The sequence below is a fragment of the Salvelinus fontinalis genome, chromosome 2 (genome assembly GCF_029448725.1).
Source record: "Salvelinus fontinalis isolate EN_2023a chromosome 2, ASM2944872v1, whole genome shotgun sequence".
NCBI classification, from domain to species: domain Eukaryota; kingdom Metazoa; phylum Chordata; class Actinopteri; order Salmoniformes; family Salmonidae; genus Salvelinus; species Salvelinus fontinalis.
Window position 1 is genome coordinate 31210545 of NC_074666.1, and position 23560 is coordinate 31234104.

Here is a 23560-nt window from a genome sequence, read left to right on the forward strand (position 1 = left end):
GACCCAGAAAAGATAAAAAACTATCGGCCTATATCGAATCTTCCATTCCTCTCAAACATTTTTGAAAAATCTGCTGCGCAGCAACTCACTGCCTTCCTGAAGACAAACAATGTATACGAAATGCTTCAGTCTGGTTTTAGACCCCATCATAGCACTGAGACTGCACTTGTGAAGGTGGTAAATGACCTTTTAATGGCGTCAGACCGAGGCTCTGCATCTGTCCTCGTGCTCCTAGACCTTAGTGCTGCCTTTGATACCATCGATCACCACATTCTTTTGGAGAAATTGGAAACCCAAATTGGTCTACACGGACAAGTTCTGGCCTGTTTTAGATCTTATCTGTCGGAAAGATATCAGTTTGTCTCTGTGAATGGTTTGTCCTCTGACAAATCAACTGTACATTTCGGTGTTCCTCAAGGTTCCGTTTTAGGACCACTACTGTTTTCACTATATATTTTACCTCTTGGGGATGTCATTCGAAAACATAATGTTAACTTTCACTGCTATGCGGATGACAAACAGCTGTACATTTCAATGAAACATGGTGAAGCCCCAAAATTGCCCTCGCTAGAAGCCTGTGTTTCACACATAAGGAAGTGGATGGCTGCAAACGTTCTACTTTTAAACTCGGACAAGACAGAGCTGCTTGTTCTAGGTCCCAAGAAACAAAGAGATCTTCTGTTGAATCTGACAATTAATATTGATGGTTGTAAAGTCATCTCAAATAAAACTGTGAAGGACCTCGGCGTTACTCTGGACCCTGATCTCTCTTTTGACGAACATATCGAGACTGTTTCAAGGACAGCTTTTTTCCATCTACGTAACATTGCAAAAATCAGAAACTTTCTGTCCAAAAATGATGCAGAAAAATTTATCCATGCTTTTGTTACTTCTAGGTTAGACTACTGCAATGCTCTACTTTCCGGCTACCCGGATAAAGCACTAAATAAACTTCAGTTAGTGCTAAATATGGCTGCTAGAATCCTGACTAGAACCCAAAAATTTGATCATATTACTCCAGTGCTAGCCTCCCTACACTGGCTTCCTGTTAAGGCAAGGGCTGATTTTAAGGTTTTACTGCTAACCTACAAAGCATTACATGGGCTTGCTCCTACCTATCTTTCCGATTTGGTCCTGCCGTACATACCTACACGTACGCTACGGTCACGAGACGCAGACCTCCTAATTGTCCCTAGAATTTCTAAGCAAACAGCTGGAGGTAGGGCTTTCTCCTATAGAGCTCCATTTTTATGGAATGGTCTGCCTCCCCATGTGAGAGATGCAGACTCGGTCTCAACTTTTAAGTCTTTACTGAAGACTCATCTCTTCAGTGGGTCATATGATTGAGTGTAGTCTGGCCCAGGAGTGTGAAGGTGAACGGAAAGGCTCTGGAGCAACGAACCGCCCTTGCTGTCTCTGCCTGGCCGGTTCCCCACTCTCCACTGGGATTCTCTGCCTCTAACCCTATTACAGGTGCTGAGTCACTGGCTTACTGGTGCTCTTTCATGCCGTCCCTAGGAGGGGTGCGTCACTTGAGTGGGTTGAGTCACTGACGTGATCTTCCTGTCTGGGTTGGCGCCCCCCCTTGGGTTGTGCCGTGGCAGAGATCTTTGTGGGCTATACTCGGCCTTGTCTCAGGATGGTATGTTGGTGGTTGAAGATATCCCTCTATAGTGGTGTGGGGGCTGTGCTTTGGCAAAGTGGGTGGGGTTATATCCTTCCTGTTTGGCCCTGTCCGGGGGTATCATCGGATGGGGCCACAGTGTCTCCTGACCCCTCCTGTCTCAGCCTCTAGTATTTATGCTGCAGTAGTTTATGTGTCGAGGGGCTAAGGTCAGTTTGTTTTAACTGGAGTACTTCTCCTGTCTTATCCTGTGTCCTGTGAAAATTTAAGTATGCTCTCTCTAATTCTCTCTTTCTCTCTTTCTTTCTCTCTCTCGGAGGACCTGAGCCCTAGGACCATGCCTCAGGACTACCTGGCATGATGACTCCTTGCTGTCCCCAGTCCACCTGGCCGTGCTGCTGCTCCAGTTTCAACTGTTCTGCCTGCGGCTATGGAACCCTGACCTGTTCACCGGACGTGCTACCTGTCCCAGGCCTGCTGTTTTCAACTCTCTAGAGACAGCAGGAGCGGTAGAGATACTCTTCATGATCGGCTATGAAAAGCCAACTGACATTTACTCCTGAGGTGCTGACTTGCTGCACCCTCGACAACTACTGTGATTATTATTATTTGACCATGCTGGTCATTTATGAACATTTGAACATCTTGGCCATGTTCTGTTATAATCTCCACCCGGCACAGCCAGAAGAAGACTGGCCACCCCTCATAGCCTGGTTCCTCTCTAGGTTTCTTCCTAGGTTTTGGCCTTTCTATGGAGTTTTTCCTAGCCACCGTGCTTCTACACCTGCATTTCTTGCTGTTTGGGGTTTTAGGCTGGGTTTCTGTACAGCACTTTGAGATATCAGCTGATGTAAGAAGGGCTATATAAACAAATTTGATTTGATTTGAAATACTGAAGAGAATCACAGGGGAGAATCCCTGAGGACAGGGGAGCATGACCATCTACCATCTACCTCCCAGCATGATTTGTTCTCTTTGAATAAACCTATTTTTCTCCCCCTGATTTTCTTTGGGGTTTGTGTTATTGAAGAGTAACATCAACTGCTAACACTATACAGTGCATTCGGAAAGTATTCAGACCCCTTGACTTTTTCCATGTTGTTACGTTACAGACTTATTCTAAAATGTATTAAATAAAAGTTTTTCCTCATCAATCTACACACAATACCCCATAATGACAAGGCAACAAAAAAAAGGTTTTTAGGAATGTTAGCAAATGTATTACAAATAAAAAACAGAAATACCTTATTTACAGTATTCATACCCTTTGCTATGAGACTCGAAATTGAGCTCAGGTGCATCCTGTTTCCATTGATCATCCTTGAGATGTTTCTACAACTTGATTGAAGTCCACCTGTGGTAAATTCAATTGATAGGAAATGATTTGGAAAGGCACACAACTGCCTATACAAGGTCCCACAGTTGACAGTGCATGTCAGAGCAAAAACCAAGCCGTGAGGTTGAAGGAATTGTCCGTAGAGCTCTGAGACAGGATTGTGTCGAGGCACAGATCTGGGGAAGGGTACCAAAAAATCTGCAGCATTGAAGGTCCCCAAGAACTTTGTGGCAACAGTTTGAGAAAGGCCCTTTCTTGTTTCAGCATGACAATTCCACTCGTGCACAAAGCGAGGCCCATGCAGAAATTTGGCGAGATCAGTGTGGAAGAACTTGACTGGCCTGCACAGAGCCCTGACCTCAACCCCATTGAACATCTTTGGGAAGAATTGGAACGCCGACTTCGAGCTAGACCTAATCGCCTCAACATCCCTGCCCGACCTCACTAATGCTCTTGTGGCTGAATGTAAGCAAGTCCCCACAGCAATGATCCAACATCTAGTGGAAAGCCTTCCCAGGGACCAACTCAATTTTAATGCCCATGATTTTGGAATTACATGTTCAACAAGCAGGTGTCCACATATTTTTGGTCATGTAGTGTAACTAATTAAATTACAGTTAACTAAAATGTACGCTTAATCCAGTATTAAGTAATGTATAGAATAGATTTTACAACAGACAAAATTCACAAATTCTACAGCACAATGGCAGAGTGATGTCTTAAGTGTAAAACTAACAAATACTCAATAATCCTGCCTTCTGGGAATGCTGTGAAGTCCAAAAGTTGCGGGTGGAATTAGAAAGTTGATTGTCAGAAGTATTACTATTTACTTTTAATCTGTCTGTCTGCATAATTTAAAGACATGGCATATGAGGGTGCAGTGAGCTACCCAATGGGGTGGACAAAACTTTTCTTGTGAATCCTCTTGAAAAAACGTTTACTTAAAAACTGGAAATCAACCAATCCTCCATCATTAACACAATGGAAAGGTAAAATGCTGTATTATCTAAATGTTGAAAGTGCGTGGGCGAAGAAGAGAAACAAAATGGTGCAGTTTGAGGTCATGTGGTGGAGAGTGATACGGGAGCTGGAGATGGGGGTGTGAGCAGTTGGGTCTGGGCAGGGTGCTGGCGTCGATGTTTGTGTGTGTTAGTATGTTGTCCTTTGTATGTATATGTTTTGTATTTTTTCAAGAAAAAAACACAAAAGATAAATAAATAAATCAAGTAGTTGGCCGACGGCCAGCATGCACGTAAGATTTGGTTCTGGGTGATGAGATCAGACACACTAACATTGACATTCAGATTAATTCCTGAGTATAAAATGTGAAATAGATTTTTTTGAGATGACCAAAATAATCGGATTACGTTCAGTTACTTTTGGATTATTTAGGCATTAGAAGACAAAAAGGATCCATCAAATTAATTTGGCGTGTCATCATAGTGGCCTCTGAGAAACTTAAACTTGCGCCTTTTTTATGTAAACATAATTTCTGAATTTAAAAGTAAGCCGGTTGTTCAAAAGTATCTGAAATCAGATTTCAATATTCTTGCTGGTAACATAACCGGTTACAGTTAGTTTTTTTGTAATCAGATTACATCTTAATCTTCAATTTGTTGGATTGAAAAGGGGCCAAACCTGAATGTGGTGATGTATTCCTCTGCAGTAAGAGTTATAAAACAGCCCGTCAGTATGTTTGGGAGAGGGCTTTCTGTCTGCCCTGCCCATTGTGTAATTTCCTCTCCTATCTTGGTTGCGCTGTGCTGGGCTGTGCTGCTGCAGGACCATTAGCCTAAGTATTCCTTGGGGAATCTTTTCTAATTAATCAGACTGGAGCCGCAGCTCTGTGCAGGGCTCCATCTATACCCCGGTGTCTTCCAAAAGATTTGGCTCCCTTTAAAAGCATTCCCACTGACAGAGCCTTGTCTTTGTTGATGCCGTATAAGAGTCATTTGTCATCTGACTCCTCAGAATGGAAACTGGCATCCTTAGGATTCAAATCCTTCCCTTTCCCCTTCCACTTAAACATCTGTGTAAAACAACTGAGCAGGAAAATGTCAAATTAAAATGTTTACTAATGATAGTAATAGTAGTACTAATAGTAATACTACTACAAAGACAGAGTATCATGTCATATCTTTTAAATTGATATCTATGTAAAACAAACCATTAGCAATACAGTAATTCACACAGAGTCAGGTTCCCTCTCCCATTTCCCCCTCCAACAGAATCCAGCTCATCCACCCCCCTCTCCTCTGTGGGAGTGGAATTCCAATCCACAAGTGGGCATTATACCACTTCTGCTATTCCATCAACCAGCACAGAGCACTGCACAGCAGAGGGAAACTGCATGCATGGTTCCATTCCCACAAACATTCTATTCTCTCTCCATCCACTCTCGTCTCTAGTCTCCACACACTACCTCTCTCTTTTTTTCTCCTGTGGTAAACTGCTCCCGTCGCTTGATCATTTATGAGCAGGTTGTGGGAGTGAGGTCTCTCCAAAGGCCCATCCATTCATGCCTCGGCCTATTCTTTACAGAGGAGATGAGCAGGTTGATACCTTTAAGATGGTGAGAGCCTGCAGGGCAGGGCAAGCTCCCAGACCCCACAAATCAACAAATACAGAGCCTCAGGCCAGCACACACTCTGGTCTGTCTAGCACCAAACTACCTCACTGAGAGAAATGATAACGAGTAACGACTATATGTTTGAATAGGAGGAGACACTGTGCTAGACATGCGTTTTGAATGACAAGTCATTGGGTTCATATTAGGAGAGAAAGACAGGGAGCCCTCCACTCTGTGCATCTCTCTCAGATATTGTGCCTTCAGTACTGCACACTACTCGAGGAATACAATCCAAAATGGGTGTTTGTTTCTGGAGGATTCTCCCCATTCCATCCAGCCCAGTGTATCGCTGAGTGATCTTGCTCCGTGTTCAGGCTCCTGCCTTTGTGTGAAATCTTCCCTCAGGCTAGGAGGCTAGGGCTATTTTTAGCAGGCTGATTGTATGCTGTTATGGGACAGCGCGTCCTACTTACACTGGGAGCTGCTGATATTAAAGCAAAGTGTTGATGTGACGACCCACATAATGAATCGTCCTTGAGAGACCCAGACGTGTCCTGCCAGTCTCAAACACCAAAGCCACCGCTGTGTCTGTTAAGTGACTTCAAATGGCTTCAACATTCACACTGGGGCTGTGGGTGTCAGGGCTTGGAAAGCAGAGATATCACACTTATAATTGCCAGAAGTTAAACAGAATGACCATATTGGTATTCATAGGACAGCTCAGAATTAATAAGCTGAATTCAGCTAATAAATGTCAAGATTTCAACCTCTCACATCAGTCAAGAGGACAGATATAAACCTCCTGACCTGAATGAGAAAGTAATATTCTGTCACTTTCAGATACATCCTTCCATCAGGGTCAGAACCAAGTGGCAATAAACACAAATCTGTCTGAAAGGTCACAGTAAAACTCTTTAGCACAATCGCAATGAAGGATCACCATAATGAAGAAGACCTGCTCTTTCCATGACATAGTCTGACCAGGTGAATGCTATGATCCCTTATTGATGTCACTAAATACACTTCAATCAGTATAAAGGAAGCAGGGGAGACAGATTAAAGAAGGATGTTTAAGCCTTGAGACAATTGAGACATGGATTGTGTATGTGTGCCATTCAGAGGGTGAATGGGCAAGACAAAATATTATAAGTGCCTTTAAATGGGGTATGGTAGTAGCTGCCATGCACATTCATTTGTGTTAAGAACTGCAATGTTGCTGGGTTTTTCATGCGCAACTGCTTCCTGTGTGTATCACGAATGGTCCACCATCCAAAGGACATCCAGCCAACTTGACACAACTGTGGGAAGCAATGGAGTCAACATCGGCCAGCATCAATGTTCACTCTAAACTGCGCGCGTGGGCGGCCGCGCACTTCCTCCAGGACTGCCGCCCAGAAGAAATGCCATGCCGCACAGAGACGCATGAGATTGAACTTCACTGAAGTCGTCCCATTAGTTTGCACTATATAGATCAAAGTTTTTCTGTGATCGAATCAACATTGTATCACCCCCTTTTCAATACAACAAACCAAAATAAATCTAACTTTGCAAGATGAAGTCTGTGATTTTATTGTAACAGAGCCAGAGCACAACAGAGTAGAATTCTATTGTCTGGGGTAGCCCACGAGCGGTCTTTCAATCACCAGCTAGTGCACTTTTCAGATCAGTTCAGATCAGAGCGCAGAGTGTGCGTGTGCACATTTGTTTATATTCTTTGCTAGTTAGCAAGTTATTAGCCCAGTTATATATAAGTATAGGTCAGCAATGGGGAGTTACTGCTTCCTACAAGAGCACAAAACGTGTACAGTAGGCTACATTTCAAGCTGTCTTTGAAAAGCCTGTCAGGTAAAAAGCTTATATCTTATTTAAATGGGCAGTGTTGTATTTTGAGACAGGCTTGAATATACAAATAAGCCAATAGGCAGAGGGGTAGCCTACATTATCTAATTCTCTGTATGGTAATAGTAATACATTTTATTTTGTATAGTCGTTTCTTGCATCATACAACACAATACAATGCAATTTACAGTCAGCTTTTTGGCCCATGCTGTAAAAAATCCTTAATTCATGTCAAGCCCTTCATAATGTCTTTTTTTTTTTTAAAGGCTCATTGAATGTAGGCCTGCACTGAACACCACATATAGGCTATATCACAGAAATCCAAAGCTATTTCCATGTGAAAAAGTCATGGGATTCGCTCCATTGGTTTTGTTGGTAGGCCTATTGTGCATTCGGAAAGTATTCAGACCCCTTGACTTTTTCCACATTTTGTTCGGTTACAGACTTATTCTAAAATTGATTAAACATTTTTTTCCCTCATCAATCTACAAACAATACACAATACACAATTGCCAGCAGCATACCACCCTGCATACCACTGCTGGCTTGCTTCTGAAGCTAAGCAGGGTTGGTCCTGGTCAGTCCCTGGATGGGAGACCAGATGCTGCTGGAAGTGGTGTTGGAGGGCCAGTAGGAGGCACTCTTTCCTCTGGTCTAAAAAATATCCCAATGCCCCAGAGCAGTGATTGGGGACACTGCCCTGTGTAGGGTGCTGTCTTTCGGATGGGACGTTAAGCGGGTGTCCTGACTCTCTGAGGTCATTAAAGATCCCATGGCACTTATCGTAAGAGTAGGGGTGTTAACCCCGGTGTCCTGGCTAAATTCCCAATCTGGCCCTCAAACCATCATGGTCACCTAATAATCCCCAGCTTCCAATTGGCTCATTCATCCCCCTCCTCTCCCCTGTAACTATTCCCCAGGTTGTTGCTGCAAATGAGAACGTGTTCTCAGTCAACTTACCTGGTAAAATAAATAAATACTGAAAAAGCAAAAACAGGTTTTTAGACATTTTTGCTATAATATTATATTAAATTATACTTAAAAAAACTGAAATATCACAATTTGCATAAGTATTCAGACTCTTTACTCAGTACTTTGTTGAAGCAGCTTTGGCAGCAATTACAACCTTGAGTCTTCTTGGGTATGACGCTACAAGCTTGGCACACCTGTATTTGTGGAGTTTCTTCTCTGCAGATCCTCTCAAGCTCTGTCAGGTTGGATGGGGAGCGTTGCTGCACAGCTATTTTCTGGTCTCTCCAAAGATGTTTGATGGGGTTCAAGTTCAGGCTCTGGCTGGGCCACTCAAGGACATTCAGAGACTTGTCCCGAAGCCACTCATGCATTGTCTTGGCTGTGTGCTTCGGGTCGTTGTCCTGTTAGAAGGTGAACCTTTTCCCCAGTCTGAGGTCCTGAGCGCTCTGTAACAGGTTTTCATCAAGGATCTCTCTGTATTTTGCTCCGTTCATCTTTCCCTTGATCCTGACTAGTCTCCCAGTCTCTGCAGCTGAAAAACATTCCCACTGCATGTTGCTGCCACCACCATGCATCACCGTAGGGATGGTGCCAGGTTTCCTCCAGATGTGATGCTTGGCATTCAGGCCAAAGAGTTCAATCTTGGTTTCATTAGACCAGAGAATCTTGATTCTCATGGTCTTAGTGTCCTTTAGGTGCCTTTCACTGAGGAATGGCTTCTGTCTGGTCAATCTACCATAAAGGCCTGATTGGTGGAGTTCTGCAGAGATGGTTGTCCTTCTGGAAGGTTCTCCCCTCCACAGAGGAACTCTATAGCTCTGTCAGAGTGACCATCGGGTTCTTGGTCACCTCCCTGACCAAGGCCCTTCTCCCCCGATTGCTCAGTTTGGCCGAGAGGCCAGCTCTAGGAAGAGTCTTGGTGGTTCCAAACTTCTTCCATTTAAGAATGAAGGCCACTGTGTTCTTGGGGACCTTCAATGCTGCCGACATTTTTTTGGTACACTTCTCTAGATCTGTGCCTCGACACAATCCTGTCCCGAAGCTCTGAGGACAATTCCTTCGACCTCATGGCTTGGTTTTTGCTCTGACATGCACTGTCAACTGTGGAACCTTATATAGACAGGTGCGTGCCTTTCCAAATCATGTCCAATCAATTGAATTTACCACAAGTGGACTCCAATCAAATTGTAGAAACATCTCAAGGATGATCAATGGAAACAGGATGCACCTGAGCTCAATTTTGAGTCTCATAGTAAAGGGTCTGAATACTTATGTAAATCGTGTTTTTTTCAAAAAAATCTGTTTTTGCTGGGTCATTATGTGTAGATTGCTGAGATTTGTTTTATTTAATCCATTTTAGAATAAGGCTGAAACGTACAAAATGTGGAAAAAGTCAAGGGGTCTGAGTACTTTCTGAAGGCACTGTACATTATGCTCAAATAGCCACAATAGCCTATTGGCAACTGTCTAAAACTGTACTGGAACAGCCTCAGTGTTGACTGTAACCGTGTGCAGGAAGTTGCACAAAATTCTCACAATGTTCAAGTGTCCCCTCACCTGACCTAAAGTTTGCTCAGTGCCCCCAAAAAAATGTGAAGTAACATTGGCTAGCATCCCTGTGGAATGCTTTCGATACCTTGTAGAGTCCATGCCCCAACGAATTGAGGCTGTTCTGAGGGCACAACTCAATATTAGGAGGGTGCTGGGACACAGATATACACACACACACACACCATGTAAACCCTGTAGGCTTGTGTATTTGTGTAAAAAATAGAAGAAACATAACATGGGTGAAACGAACAGTGTAATTATGAGGAGTGTTTTCCTGTGTGGATTGAAGGTCCTGGGAGTCAGTCAGTCAGTCCCATTCATTTGAGCTCTCTGCCCCTGGTGGCACTCCATCTCATTAGAGCTCTGTGACATTTTAGAGAAAACTTTACAACCGCTGACTAAAGAATTGTGGCATTAAATTCAATTTCAATTGACAGATAGAATATAAGAAAAAGAGCCATTGACCTACGTCACTGCTCAGGGGATTTCTCCAACAAATCCATTCAGTTTGAAAAACCCAATAGGAAACATGTTTTATGAAAAAAAACTAAAGCGCTAGATAATGTATTTAGTTATAATCTATGAGTTGGGAATCACATTGCTAATTAATCAAACTCTATATATCAGATGAAATGCCATCCTGGGTATAACAAACAAAAAGCTAACAACTGGCATAAAATTATATTCTTAACAATAAGATTAGTGAACCCATTCCAAGCTTGTGCAAGCAGACATAAACAAATCTAAATCAACAGTAATGTCCTATTCAGTGGCTGATCACCTAGGAAACAGGATGAGATAGGAACCATGGTTAATAGTCGCTGTTATTCCTCAGTGAAAATGTAGCCTAGGAGCCAACCTCAAACTGTGGCTAGATCAACAATAAGAACCAATGACAAGTTTTAATTTATTTTTGTTATGTTGCACCATAACCCCCTTAAAGAGAGAATGTTCCCTCTGCTTGTGGTGTGTGAGGTTATTATGAGGCATTAAGTAAACGTTTCAGCCATACTTACTGCCCTGTTAAATGTCTTAGAGGGTAATGGAGAAGCCCTGTTAAATGTCTTAGAGGGTAATGGAGAAGCCCTGTTAAATGTCTTAGAGGGTAATGGAGAAGCCCTGTTAAATGTCTTAGAGGGTAATGGAGAAGCCCTGTTAAATGTCTTAGAGGGTAATGGAAAAGCCCTGTTAAATGTCTTAGAGGGTAATGGAGAAGCCCTGTTAAATGTCTTAGAGGGTAATGGAGAAGCCCTGTTAAATGTCTTAGAGGGTAATGGAGAAGCCCTGTTAAATGTCTTAGAGTGTAATGGAGAAGGAATAAGAAGTACAAAGCTGGAGGAGCCAGGAGAGGTCTCTAGGAAAAGATGGTACTTTCAGAGGTATTGAAGGAATGGAGGCAGACTGAGGCTCATAAAAGGCTTCTTTGAAGGGATGGAACACTGACAAAGATATATGTGTGTGAATCAGACTCTCTCGAAGAAGGTCCTCTTAGTATTTGAAAACAAACAAGGGCACGGAGAAACTTTTAATAATCTTTTGAATCAAGATTATTACTACAAAATATTCCATTCATGCACACACATAAAGGACAACTAAATAAGTGATTTTTAAACCTAAGAACCACAGCTCATTAATTGTGTGTGTGTGTGTGCGTGTGATAATTATATATTTTTCCACAGGTATAAAAGTATAAATGGGGTACTGAACCCTGGTTGTTGATTCATTCAGTTGATGGACATCAACTGACTGATCCGATTCCCACACACCAATATAACCGAACTTGAGTACTCTACAACTCATAACCAAAAATCGGTCGTTCTGACCCTGAGCAAGTGCCGAAGATGTGGATGTCGATTAAGGCATCCCCCCGCACCTCTCGGATTCAGAGGGGTTGGGTTAAATGCGGAAGACACATTTCAGTTGAAGGCATTCAGTTGTACCACTGACTAGGTATCCTCCTTTCGCCTCTCCCTTTCCCATTTGAGAGCTAACACCAGTATTGAGGTTTCAGGTAAAGTTAGTAATCTAAGTGTAGTTCAACGAATCCCCTCAGCTTCTGCAGTAGCGAATGAGTCTTAAACGGCTAATGCAGCCGTTTGTATCTCAATTTCAAATCATTTCTGGGTAACAATGACGTACCTTATTGTGATTGTTTTCAATTAAAATGGTCAAAAAGAAACAAAATAGCTTATTAGCAAATAGCAATTTCTCAAGCAAGAATTTAGCTACAGTAGGACTATCAGGGAGTGGGGAGGGGAATACTGAAAACTAGCTGTTATTGGCTGAGAGGTTGGTCTATTAACTAATTTACCACCTAGTGATGTCAACAGGCAGGCCAAAACTCCATCCCACCATAACAGGCAGAAATTTCATGCAGTCTTTTCAAACAGCTCCTACACTAAAAGGGCATTATCATCATTTTCACAGTATTATTCCAACCTCATAGAGTGGAAATACAGTATATGAGGTTGGAATAACAATTGTTTTAACTGTCATGGTCAAAACATATTGATTCAATGGTTGTGAAAATGAGGAGAGTTCTGTCCGTGATAAAAAGATGCTCTGCTTTTTTAACACCACACTCTTGATTATTGTCCAGTCATATGGTCAAGTGCTGCAAAGAAGGACCTAGTTAAGCTGCAGTTGGCCCAGAACAGAGCTGCATGTTTTGCTTTTCATTGTAAAACATGTATCATTGTAAACAATAAAACTTAGGCTTCAACTTCCAGTTTATTCAGTCATGTCCAAAAGTTTTGAGAATGACACAAACATTAATTTCGACAAAGTTTGCTGCTATGCTACAGTGTCTTTAGATATTTTTGTCAGATGTCACTATGGAATGCTGAAGTATAATTACAAGCATTTCATAAGTGTCAAAGGCTTTTATTGACAATTACATGAAGCTGATGCAAAGAGTCAATATTTGCAGTGTTGACCCTTCTTTTTCAAGACCTCTGCAATCCGCCCTGGCATGCTGTCAATTAACTTCTGAGCTACATCCTGACTGATGGCAGCCCATTCTTGCGTAATCAATACTTGGGAGTTTGTCAGAATTTGTGGGGTTTTGTTTGTCCACCCGCCTCTTGAGGAATGACCACAAGTTCTCAATGGGATTAAGGTCTGGGGAGTTTCCTGGCCATGGACCCAAAATATCTATGTTTTGTTCCCCGAGCCACTTAGTTATCACTTTTGCCGTATGGCAAGGTGCTCCATCATGCTGGAAAAGGCATTGTTCATCATCAAACTGTTCCTGGATGGTTGGGAGAAGTTGCTCTCGAAGGATGTGTTGGTACCATTCTTTATTCATGGCTGTGTTCTTAGGCAAAATTGTGAGTAAGCCCACTCCCTTGGCTGAGAAGCAACCCCACACATGAATGGTATCAGGATACTTTACTGTTGGCATGACACAGGACTGATGGCAGCGCTCACCGTGTCTTCTCCGGACAAGCTTTTTCCGGATGCCCCAAAAAAAACAGAAAGGGGATTCATCAGAGAAAATGACTTTACCCCAGTCCTCAGCAGTCCAATCCCTGTACCTTTTGCAGAATATCAGTCTGTCCCTGATGTTTTTCCTGGAGAGAAGTGGCTTCTTTGCTGCCCTTCTTGACACCAGGCCATCCTCCAAAAGTCTTCGCCTCACTGTGTGTGCAGATGCACTCACACCTGCCTGCTGCCATTCCTGAGCAAGCTCTGTACTGGTGGTGCCCCGATCCCGCAGCTGAATCAACTTTAGGAGATAGTCCTGGCACTTACTGGACTTTCTTGGGCGCCCTGAAGCCTTCTTCACAACAATTGAACCACTCTCCTTGAAGTTCTTGATGATCCGATAAATGGTTGATTTAGGTACAATCTTGACTGTGAAGCCCTTTTTGTGCAAAGCAATGACAACGGCATGTGTTTCCTTGCAGGTAACCATGGCTGACAGAGGAAGGACAATGATTCCAAGCACCACCCTCTTTTTGAAGCTTCCAGTCTGTTATTTGAACTCAATCAGCATGACAGAGTGATCTCCAGCCTTGTCCTCTTCAACACTCACACCTGTGTTAACGAGAGAATCACTGACATGATGTCAGCTGGCCCTTTTGTGGCAGGGCTGAAATGCAGTGGAAATGTTTTTGGGGGATTCAGTTCATTTGCATGGCAAAGAGGGACTTTGCAATTAATTGCAATTCATCTGATCACTCTTCATAACATTCTGGAGTATATGCAAATTGCCATCATACAAACTGAGGCAGCAGACTTTGTGAAAATTAATATTTGTGTCATTCTCAAAACCTTTGGCCACGACTGTACATACTATACACATTTTACATACACAATCTATTTTGCAATAGTTATATTTTGTTTCTTTTTAGTCCTGGCCTTCATCTATTTCTGATGTCCATTCAGTTTGATTTCTATTTGCCATATATTTGTAACTGTGCTATTTCAGAAAAGTTCTGAACCTATATACATTTTAGAGACATTATATTTAAATTTGTTATCTTGTTGTTATTAGTCCCACCCTTCATCTCCATTCAACCCCTCCCATCTATCTCTTAACACCATCCATATTGGATTTCAAGTTGCCATATATTCTTCAACTGTGCTGTGATGCTTCACAACAGTACTGAACCTTTCTATTCTCATAGTTTCTACAGATTGTAAATTAAAGATACACATTTTTGCTCAAATAATTATTATATTATTGATCAATTGACTATGACTTTTCAAATCACCCAGTATTGCTATCTGCAGTGTTAGCTCTAGGTAAATGTTACAATTATTCAGCCATTCCTGGACTGTGACCAAAAAACGAGCTACATATGGACAGTACCAAAATAAATGATCTAATCACTCTGCCTCCATGCAGCAAAATCTGCAGCGCTGGGCCATGGAATCGGTACATCGTCAAATCTCACCTCATGGCACAATGCCTCTCCCCTATGTGCCCTACTTTTTGTGTGTATGTACTGTCATGTATGTGTAAGTGACAGATGCACACACACGCACACGCACACGCACACACACACACACACACACACACTACATGTTACAGTTTTTAAATGGATGTAAATTGTAAAGTCTTTTGTCTGTAATGTTATATTTCTCGTTATGAGTTGGACCCCAGTAAGACTAGCTGTCGCAATGGTGCTGGCTAATGGATCCCAATAAAACAAAAATGTAAAATATATACACTCACCGGACAGTTTATTAGGTACACGAAAATCGATCGCTCCTACAGACAATGAGACACGTGGCCGTGGCTTGCTATATAAAGCAGGCAGACAGGCAGGCATCAAGGCATTCAGTTACTGTTTGATTGAACGTTAGAATGAGCAAAACAAGTGACCTAAGCGACTTTGAGCATGGTATGATTGTCGGTGCCAGGTGCACCGGATCCAGTATCTCAGAAACGGCCGCCCTCCTGGGCTTTTCACACACAACAGTGAAAACATTCAGTCAGCGGCAGTCCTGTGGGCGAAAACAGCTCGTTCATGAGAGAGGTCAAAGGAGAATGGCAAGAATCCTTCAAGCTAACAGGCAGGACACAAATAGGCAATTAACGGTGCAGCACAACAGTGGTGTGCAGAACGGTATCTCGGAACGTACAACTCGTCGATCCTTGTCACGGATGGGATATTTCAATAGACGACCACACCGTGTTCCACTCCTGTTAGCTAAAAACAAGAAGTGGCTCCAATCTCCACGCAATCACCAACATTAGACAATTGAGGAGTGGAAAAACATTGCCTGGAACATAACAGCGAGTTTAGTTTACTTAAGCAGCCTGCACAGTCCCCAGACCTCAACGCAATAGAGCATCTTTGGGATGAGATGGAACGGGCTGTTCACAGAATTAATGCACTGTCGTCCAATCTGCAGCAACTGCGTGATGCCATCGCATCAGCATGGACCAACCTCCCTGTGGAACGTTTCTGAATTGTAGAATTCCCCCGAAGAATTCATGTTTTCTGGAGGCAAAAGGGGGTCCGACCTGGTACTAGATGGGAGTACCTAATAAACTGGCCAGTGAGTGTATATTTAAAACAAGAAAATCACGTTTTTGACTGCACTGGGCCTTTAAGGCCCACAGTACTTTACCTGTTCCAGGATGGTGTTGATTCTTCCCACCTCACAGTCGATGAGGAAGCGTTTCTCCTGCCTGCGGTCCATCTCCTCAATGATACGTTTGTACTCTGTAGGGTCCACTATGCTGCCCACCGACCGGGCCGTCACCTGCCAGTTATTGGCCACTGCTGACTCCATGATGGCTTGAAGGATAAGGAAACCTGGAGAGGAGAGGGAGGGGATCAGTCACATCCTGTAGAATGGGAAAGGTGGGTTTGTGGTTGTTTACAAAGGAGAGCGGTGTACTTAATCACGTCATAGTTACTGTAAAGTCAAAATACAAAGCTCTTTGACAATAAATCTGGGCACATATTCTAGTTTAACGTTTCAATGTCACGTGCACAAGTACGATGAAATGCATTTCTTGCAAGCTCTAAACCCAACAATGCAGTAATAACATAAGAGAACAAAAACACACGAGTAATAAAAAGAAGAAATCAGAAATAAAAGAACACGAGAAAGTAAGAAGCTACAGTTCCAATACCATATTTACAATGTGCAGGGATACTGGAGCGATAGAGGTAGATATGTATATTGGTAAGGTGACTAGGCATCAGGATGTATGATAAACAGAGTTGCAGTGGCGTAAATAAAGATTGTATGTAAGTGTGTGTGCGTGTGTGTGTAGTCAGTATGAATCAGTGGAGGCTGCTGAGGGGAGGACGGCTCATAATAATGGCTGGAACGGAGCAAATGGAATGGCATCAAACAGCATGGAAACCATGTGTTTGATGTATTTGATACCATTCCACTGATTCCACTCCAGCCATTAACACGAGCCCGTCCTCTCCAATTAAGGTGCCACCAACCTCCTGTGGTATAAATGTGTCCATGTTATGTGTGTGTTGGAGTGTCAGTGTGAGTGAGTGTGTAGAGTCCTGTGTGTGTGTGTGCATAGAGACAGTGCAAAAATACAAATAATTACAAGGGTCAACTCAGTCTGTGTAGCCATTATGTTAGCTATTTAGCAGTCTTATGGTTTGGGGATAGAAACTGTTCAGAAGCCTGTTGGTGTCAGACTTGATGCACCCGTATTGCTTGCCGTGCGGCAGCAGAGAGAACAGTCTATGGCTTGGGTGACTGGAGTATTTAATGATTTTCCGGGCCTTCCTCTCACACCGCCTGATATAGAGGTCCTGGATGGCAGGGAGCTTGGCCCCAGTGATGTACTGGGCTGTCAGCACCACTCTCTGTAGCGCAATGCGATCGAGGGCGGTGCTGTTGCCATTCCAAGCAGTAATGCAGCCAGTTAAGATGCTCTCAATGGTGCCGCTGTTGAACTTTTTGTGGATTTGAAGGCCCATGCCAAACTTGTTCAACCTCCTGAGGGGGAAGAGGCACTGTCGCACCTTTTCATGACTGTGTGTGTGTGGACCATTTTAAGTCCTTAGTGATTTGGACCCTGAGGGACTTGAAGCTCTCAAACGGCTCCACTGCCGCCCCATCGATGTGGATGGGGGCGTGCTTGCCCTCCCCCCTTTCACATTTCTCACTTTGTATCATCGTCAATTTAAAGGTTCTGTTTTGTACTGTTTGTTAACCAACTGGTGTAGGGTATGAATATTTCATGTCCACTTGAATGGTATCTTGGTCCACTTGAATGGTATCATTCTGTCATAAAAACAACCACAATAGTCTTTGAGCCCATGACAAAAAACCTCCCAAAAGACAGCCCTGTCAATATCACATTTCATGGGTGAAATAAATGGTACAGTAGGTAAAGTATATCAAATGGAAAAGTAGCTTATAGCTTCCAGGACAGGCAACTAGAAATTCTAGTCTGGGCTTTTTAGGATGGGGAACTGTTTCGCAGAAATACTACTTGCAATGCCAAGAAGCTTTGCAGGAAAATTTGAATAGGTTTTCATTTCAGCTCCCAGTGTCTCGGCTGTCACAGTCTGTAATAACTGAATTAATGTGATTTAAAATTCAAATTTTGAAGTACATCATGTCAATGATACAGTGTTACCCCTTCAACGTATAGGTTATAATGGATGTCACAGTGCTCTAGGTCTGACGAGCAGGCCTTACTTTAACAGTCTAAAAGGGGCGGAGTTACAACCCAGGACATGTTTTCTTTTCAGGAGATCAATGCATCGTCCGTTATGTCAACTCAAGGTCAAACCGCGGTCCTGAAATGGGGGTTATACAGCGAGAGCCGCACCCCTTTATGGGTAATAGCCTTATCAAAATATGAATGTTACTTAATAACACTCCTTACACCACAATGAATAATTATGTGCTACCACTGGATTATTCATGCATAGTAATATACAGACCTAGAATAGGGTAATGAAAGAAAGCATGGATGGACAAAATAAACCTGAGATTTGCATATTTCCATTATCTGTCAGGAAAACATATATACGTATCAGCGATGGTGGAAATGTGTGGTGGCAGTAGGTCATTATGTGGTAACTTACTTGTAAGTAATAAACAGATAAAATGGTGCAGTTGAGGAAGGCTTTGTGCGAGAGCAAGCACGCTATAGTCGGCTTGGCTAAATGAGGCAGAGGCAGCAACATGCGCTCGGCTATCTCTTCCTCTTAGAGCTTGGGATAAAATCGCTGATTCAATAAAATGATGAATATTATTACTGATGCTGAAGCAGTCAGTGTAGATTATGCTAATGCAGATGCGGTCTTTGCAGTGCACCCCTGCTGGGCCCATCCACATAAAGCACTGTTCCCTATATGCGCTACCGTCACTTTGTCCAACCTGCTACTGGCACGCCAGTGGCCTCTGTATAAAAACACTTTGACAGCCCAGTCTAAAGACACCTGTAGCCCAAAACATCTCACAGTACTTCCACTAACAGCCAGCCATCACAGCTTCAGCATGTTACTTTCCATGTGAAAGGGGCATTTTAATTCATGTCAAATGAAGCAAACATGTTATGAGTGTTCATGGATACTTTAAACTTTCTAGAACGCTAGTTGTAGGCATAAATGGATCAACTGCTGTATATGTAGATGTATGGAGCTGTGAAGTGAAGAACTACCATAGACTAGCTAGCTAGAGCACATAAGAATTCTGAGCACAGCCAGAGACTCAGCCATCCACTCTCCTCTATCTCCTCTCCTACGTTAGTGACCTTCACTCAAGAGAACACTGCAGAAGGTTGTCCAATCAGACATTGCCTTTTATAAGACAGGCGGCTGTGAAGGACTGAGCACGGCTACATCACCATCACCCACTCAGGTGGCGACTGGAAGAGCAGTGAAGAGCAGGGAGAGCCGTGTATGCACGTCTGATATTTCTGAAGGTTGGGAGACAACAACGGTTTTCATGCGTCTGGCTGTATCCCAGCGCAGTGTGAATGACAGTCAGATAAGATAAAACCCAGGAGCTAACCCCTGGTTGAAAGGACAGGGGCTTATTCTGTCATTGTAGAAGCACCATCAGGTCACACTGAAAAACACGGTGCTTTTATCATCCATCCCCACAGCATATTAAGAGAGAAAAAAGACTGCAGTCTATGTCTGATAGCATAGCAGCACAGAGGAAATTAAAAAGCAAATGCTGAAATATGAGGTGTTTTTTTCACCAGCTTCCCTGAGACTACATATTGTATAGAGTACACTGGGTAAAGCCTGACATTTTAAACATGTTACCAGCTGCTTATGAAGAAAAAGGATTTTGGAGGATTTAGAAATGATTCCCTCATGACTTATATTTTGTATCAATCTTCTGCCTCTAAGCTGATTTGGAAGTTTTGGGATTCAGACGTTATTATGTATTTCTCAATGTTAAACGTGTTGTGAAACGTTGACAAGTTAAAATACTTGGAGATGAAAAATAAATTACCAATAATTCAGGCAGAAAATATAAACAGGTGATGTAATTTAATACACGTTGGCTTTCATTTTAATGTGATAGGTAAAGGTCATGGCATCACAATGCTAAAAGAAACAACACTCTGGATATTGGCATAGCCTGTCTGCTGTGTGTAAGATGAACATAGTGTTACTCAGTGGTGCAAACAACAAAGCGAGTGAATGTTGGTGCAAGGTTTGTAGTCGTAAACAGATGGCACATATCACAGAAGCCAGCGGGCAGGGCGACCATCAAGAGCATTTATAAACTGTCAAATGTACAGACCATTATAAAAAACACATGAAATATTCAGAAATCTGGGGCATATTGTCACAAGGCAAAAACATTTGATACCGTAGAAACATTCACCTGAATGATTTTTACTACAGCCTGCTGACCAATTGGGAAACATCATTTGTGTGGAAATGAGTCCCAGCTACAGAGCTCAGGGTCAGGTTTGACACCTTTATTCACATCAAGTCCTCAACACTAGATGTCTATCATCTGAAGTCCGACTTGACAGACACTCTATTCAAGTGCAATATCTGACATCCTGTCAGATGATGCAGTAAAAAAAAATGCAGCAAACTAAAAAAATGTCTCTCTGACGCTCGATACTCAATTGAACCAATTTTTGTCAGCAAGAAAAACATAAATGATTCTGTACTCAGTATCAAATCTTTGAAAACTAGACCTGGTGAATGGATGAACGAGGAAAGTTCAAAACATAATTTTAATGGTGGGGATCTTGACTGGAATATAAACCTTCTTGGTTGTCATCACACTAGGTTCATTTACATTTCTTCACATGAACATAATTCCCTGGCTCAGCGTGGAGTGTGAAAGGTCAAAATGATTATGCAGAAAGCAGAGAAAATGTCTAATTTCTTCAAAAGAACAATTACAACCCCTTATATTTGTCAGTGTCAATTATCATAGTTGGGCTATTTGAGTAGAGTAAGACATACAAATGTTCCTGATGCTTCTCTATTTTTCTTGATATACCAAAACATTTCTATACATAATTTGACAGTCAGCGAAAGCTATATATAGTATTTCTTTCATATGTAACAATTAAAAGCTATTAGTAACCATTCAAAATATACAGTTATAAACAAAGACTGACTACATCTGGGACAGCACCCAACTCCAAGCCCAAAGCAGTTCGATTTGCATGTGGTTTTTGTATATGGGAAGGATGGATAAAGACAAGTTTTACTGTAGGTGGTGAGCAGTATGGATAATGTGTAGGGAGGTTCTGATAGTATTTGATTTCAGTTCGAGGATATACATGTAGATAAGGGTAGTGTGGATAGTATGCTGTATCATTTGGAGGTTATGAGAGGTAGAGTGGACATTATGCTGTCTCAGGTGGTGGATAGCATCATGGTGGCTGCAGCATCATGGATGGTGTGTGCCCTCAACTCTGACTCAGTCTTCCCCTGCTGCCTCCCAGGAGATGGTGACCTCTTTTAATCTCTCTCTCGGGGCAGGCATCAAAGTTATTTGCTGTGATGGCTTGCCCAAAGCTGAGCAGTGCATCACCGAGGTGAAGTCACACAAAGCTTCTGAGCCCACTTTTAGAGAAAGCTCCAAAAATCTCAAAGCTTAAGTCAGAGAGAAAAAAACAACAAGAGCTACTGCAGAGAGAGGCATTCCACTTCCTTGCACCAGATTTCACAAAATTGAGTTTGCTGGCTGGCTTTCTCCTTGAGAGTAAAGCTGCACGTACAGTCCCATGTTTCTGCTCAATTGCCTACAGAACACCCATCTCTTAAACAAACAAAAATGGCCTTTCATCTTGGGCAAACCATGTACCAAACACAGCATATTAAGTCTTTCATAATGCAGAAAGACCACTGTTCAAATGGCCCATGCATTATCCTGAAAGCTTGTGTCCCAAAATAGATGAAAGGCTTTGGAGACCAGTGGCCAGAGACAAGTGAGCAGAGGACGGTATAAACAAAACAGTGTGTAATAAAGCAGGGGCAAGTTCTATTAGTCACCCAGTTCATTATTATGCCATTTTAAGTCACATGGTCAGGCCAGATTAGATGTGACAGACTGTGGATCTCCTTAGGAGATGTTTAGAATTCATAAAGTAAATCATATTTGGTTGAGCTGCAGAGGCACAAAGGCTTTGCTGACTCCTCCATTATTTTCCCCAGGCTACGCCTCCACACTGTTTTTTATTCTATTGAAATTTCTGCTATTTCTCCTGCGAGCAGCTGAAACTAGTGCAGTCAGCTGAGGAGAGAGAGAAAATGAGAGAGAGACTCATCCTGGCCATTATAAGCCTCTTGCTCCTGGGCTCCTCTCTTGCTTTTGTTTAGAATGGATGTGTGTACATTTGTCTCCTAATGTCAGTTTTTCCACATACTATGATAGCACAGGATACAAATACAAGGGACTTATTCTGTCAGAGATACAAAGGCTATATAACAATGGGGTTTAAATGCCAACACATTTGAAATATTGAACAATTACATACCTAGGATAATACTGAAATGAGTCACATTACATGTCGATGTTAAAGGTATGCATACATGACATTTTAAGGTCAGTGACTGTGCTGGTTTTCTTTTCTCTCCGAAACACTATTTCTGTCTGCATCCTGTGTATTGATTTCTTTATTCTTCCCTAGCAGCAGCAGCAGCAGCAGCGGCAGCCGTAGGGGCGGTCACAGCACCAACCAAGCAGGCAGTAGAGAGAACTGTCCAGTGCTGAAATACTGGTTTCTGCAGTCCGAGCCAGTACTATAGAGTGGAACTGTCCAAGGTTCTGAAATATTAGCAACTTAGAACAGGGAGCAGGGAAAAGCAGGGGGAAAAAAGATCTGAAAATTGTACTGAACCACACAATGCTGCTGCATTGGAAGCAGTGTTAGTAGGAGCTGTTTCAGCCCAGTGCTGAAATACTAGCTGCTTAAAGAAAGATGAGTACAGACCAGTCAGAAATACTAGCTGCTTAAAGAAAGATGAGTACAGACCAGTCGGAAATACTAGCTGCTTAAAGAAAGATGAGTACAGACCAGTCTGAAAGACTGATGCTTGTGATGATTTTTGTATTTGTATTAGTATTTATTATGGATCCAAGGCAGCAGCTACTCTTCCTGGGGTCCAGCAAAATGAAGGCAGTTTATACATTTTTAAAAACATTACAATACATTCAGATTTCACAAAACACTGTGTTGCCTCAGGCACCTGCTCCACCACCCCCATCTACAGTACTAAATCCATGTGTATGTGTGTATAGTGTGTATGTTATCGTGTGTGTGTATGCATATGTCTGTGCCTGTTTGTGTTGCTTCACAGTCCCCGCTGTTCCATAAGGTGTTTTTTAATCTGTTTTATAAATCTAATTTTACTGTTTGCATCAGTTACTTGATGTGGAGTAGAGCTCCATGTTGTCATGGCTCTATGTTGTACTGTGCACCTCCCATAGCCTGTTCTGGACTGTGAAGAGACCTCTTGTGGCATGTCTTGTGGGGTATGCATGGGTGTCCGAGCTGTGTGCCAGTAGTTTAGACAGACAGCTCGGTGCATTCAACATGTCAATACCTCTCACAAATACAAGTAGTGATGAAGTCAATCTCTCCTTCACTTTGAGCCATGAGAGATTGACATGCATATTATTAATATTAGTTCTCTGTGTACATCCAAGGGCAAGTCGTGCTGCCTTGTTCTGAGCCAATTGCAATTTCCCTAAATCCTTTTTTGTGGCACCTGACCACACGACTGAA

General features: G+C 42.5%; 1 protein-coding gene across 7 annotated transcripts in view; it reads right to left on the bottom strand.

Annotated features, from left to right (window-relative positions):
* Positions 1 to 23560, bottom strand: part of LOC129816556 (glutamate receptor 3-like) — a 114652-nt gene that overhangs the window by 41205 nt on the left and 49887 nt on the right. For all 7 annotated transcript variants that reach the window (XR_008753571.1, XR_008753570.1, XM_055871178.1 and 4 more), the window contains exon 4: positions 15976 to 16163. Coding sequence is in view for 5 of the 7 variants with exons in the window: in XM_055871178.1 (XP_055727153.1) it covers positions 15976 to 16163 (188 nt within the window). In the remaining 2 variants the exon portion in view is untranslated. The remainder of the gene's footprint in view (positions 1 to 15975; positions 16164 to 23560) is intronic.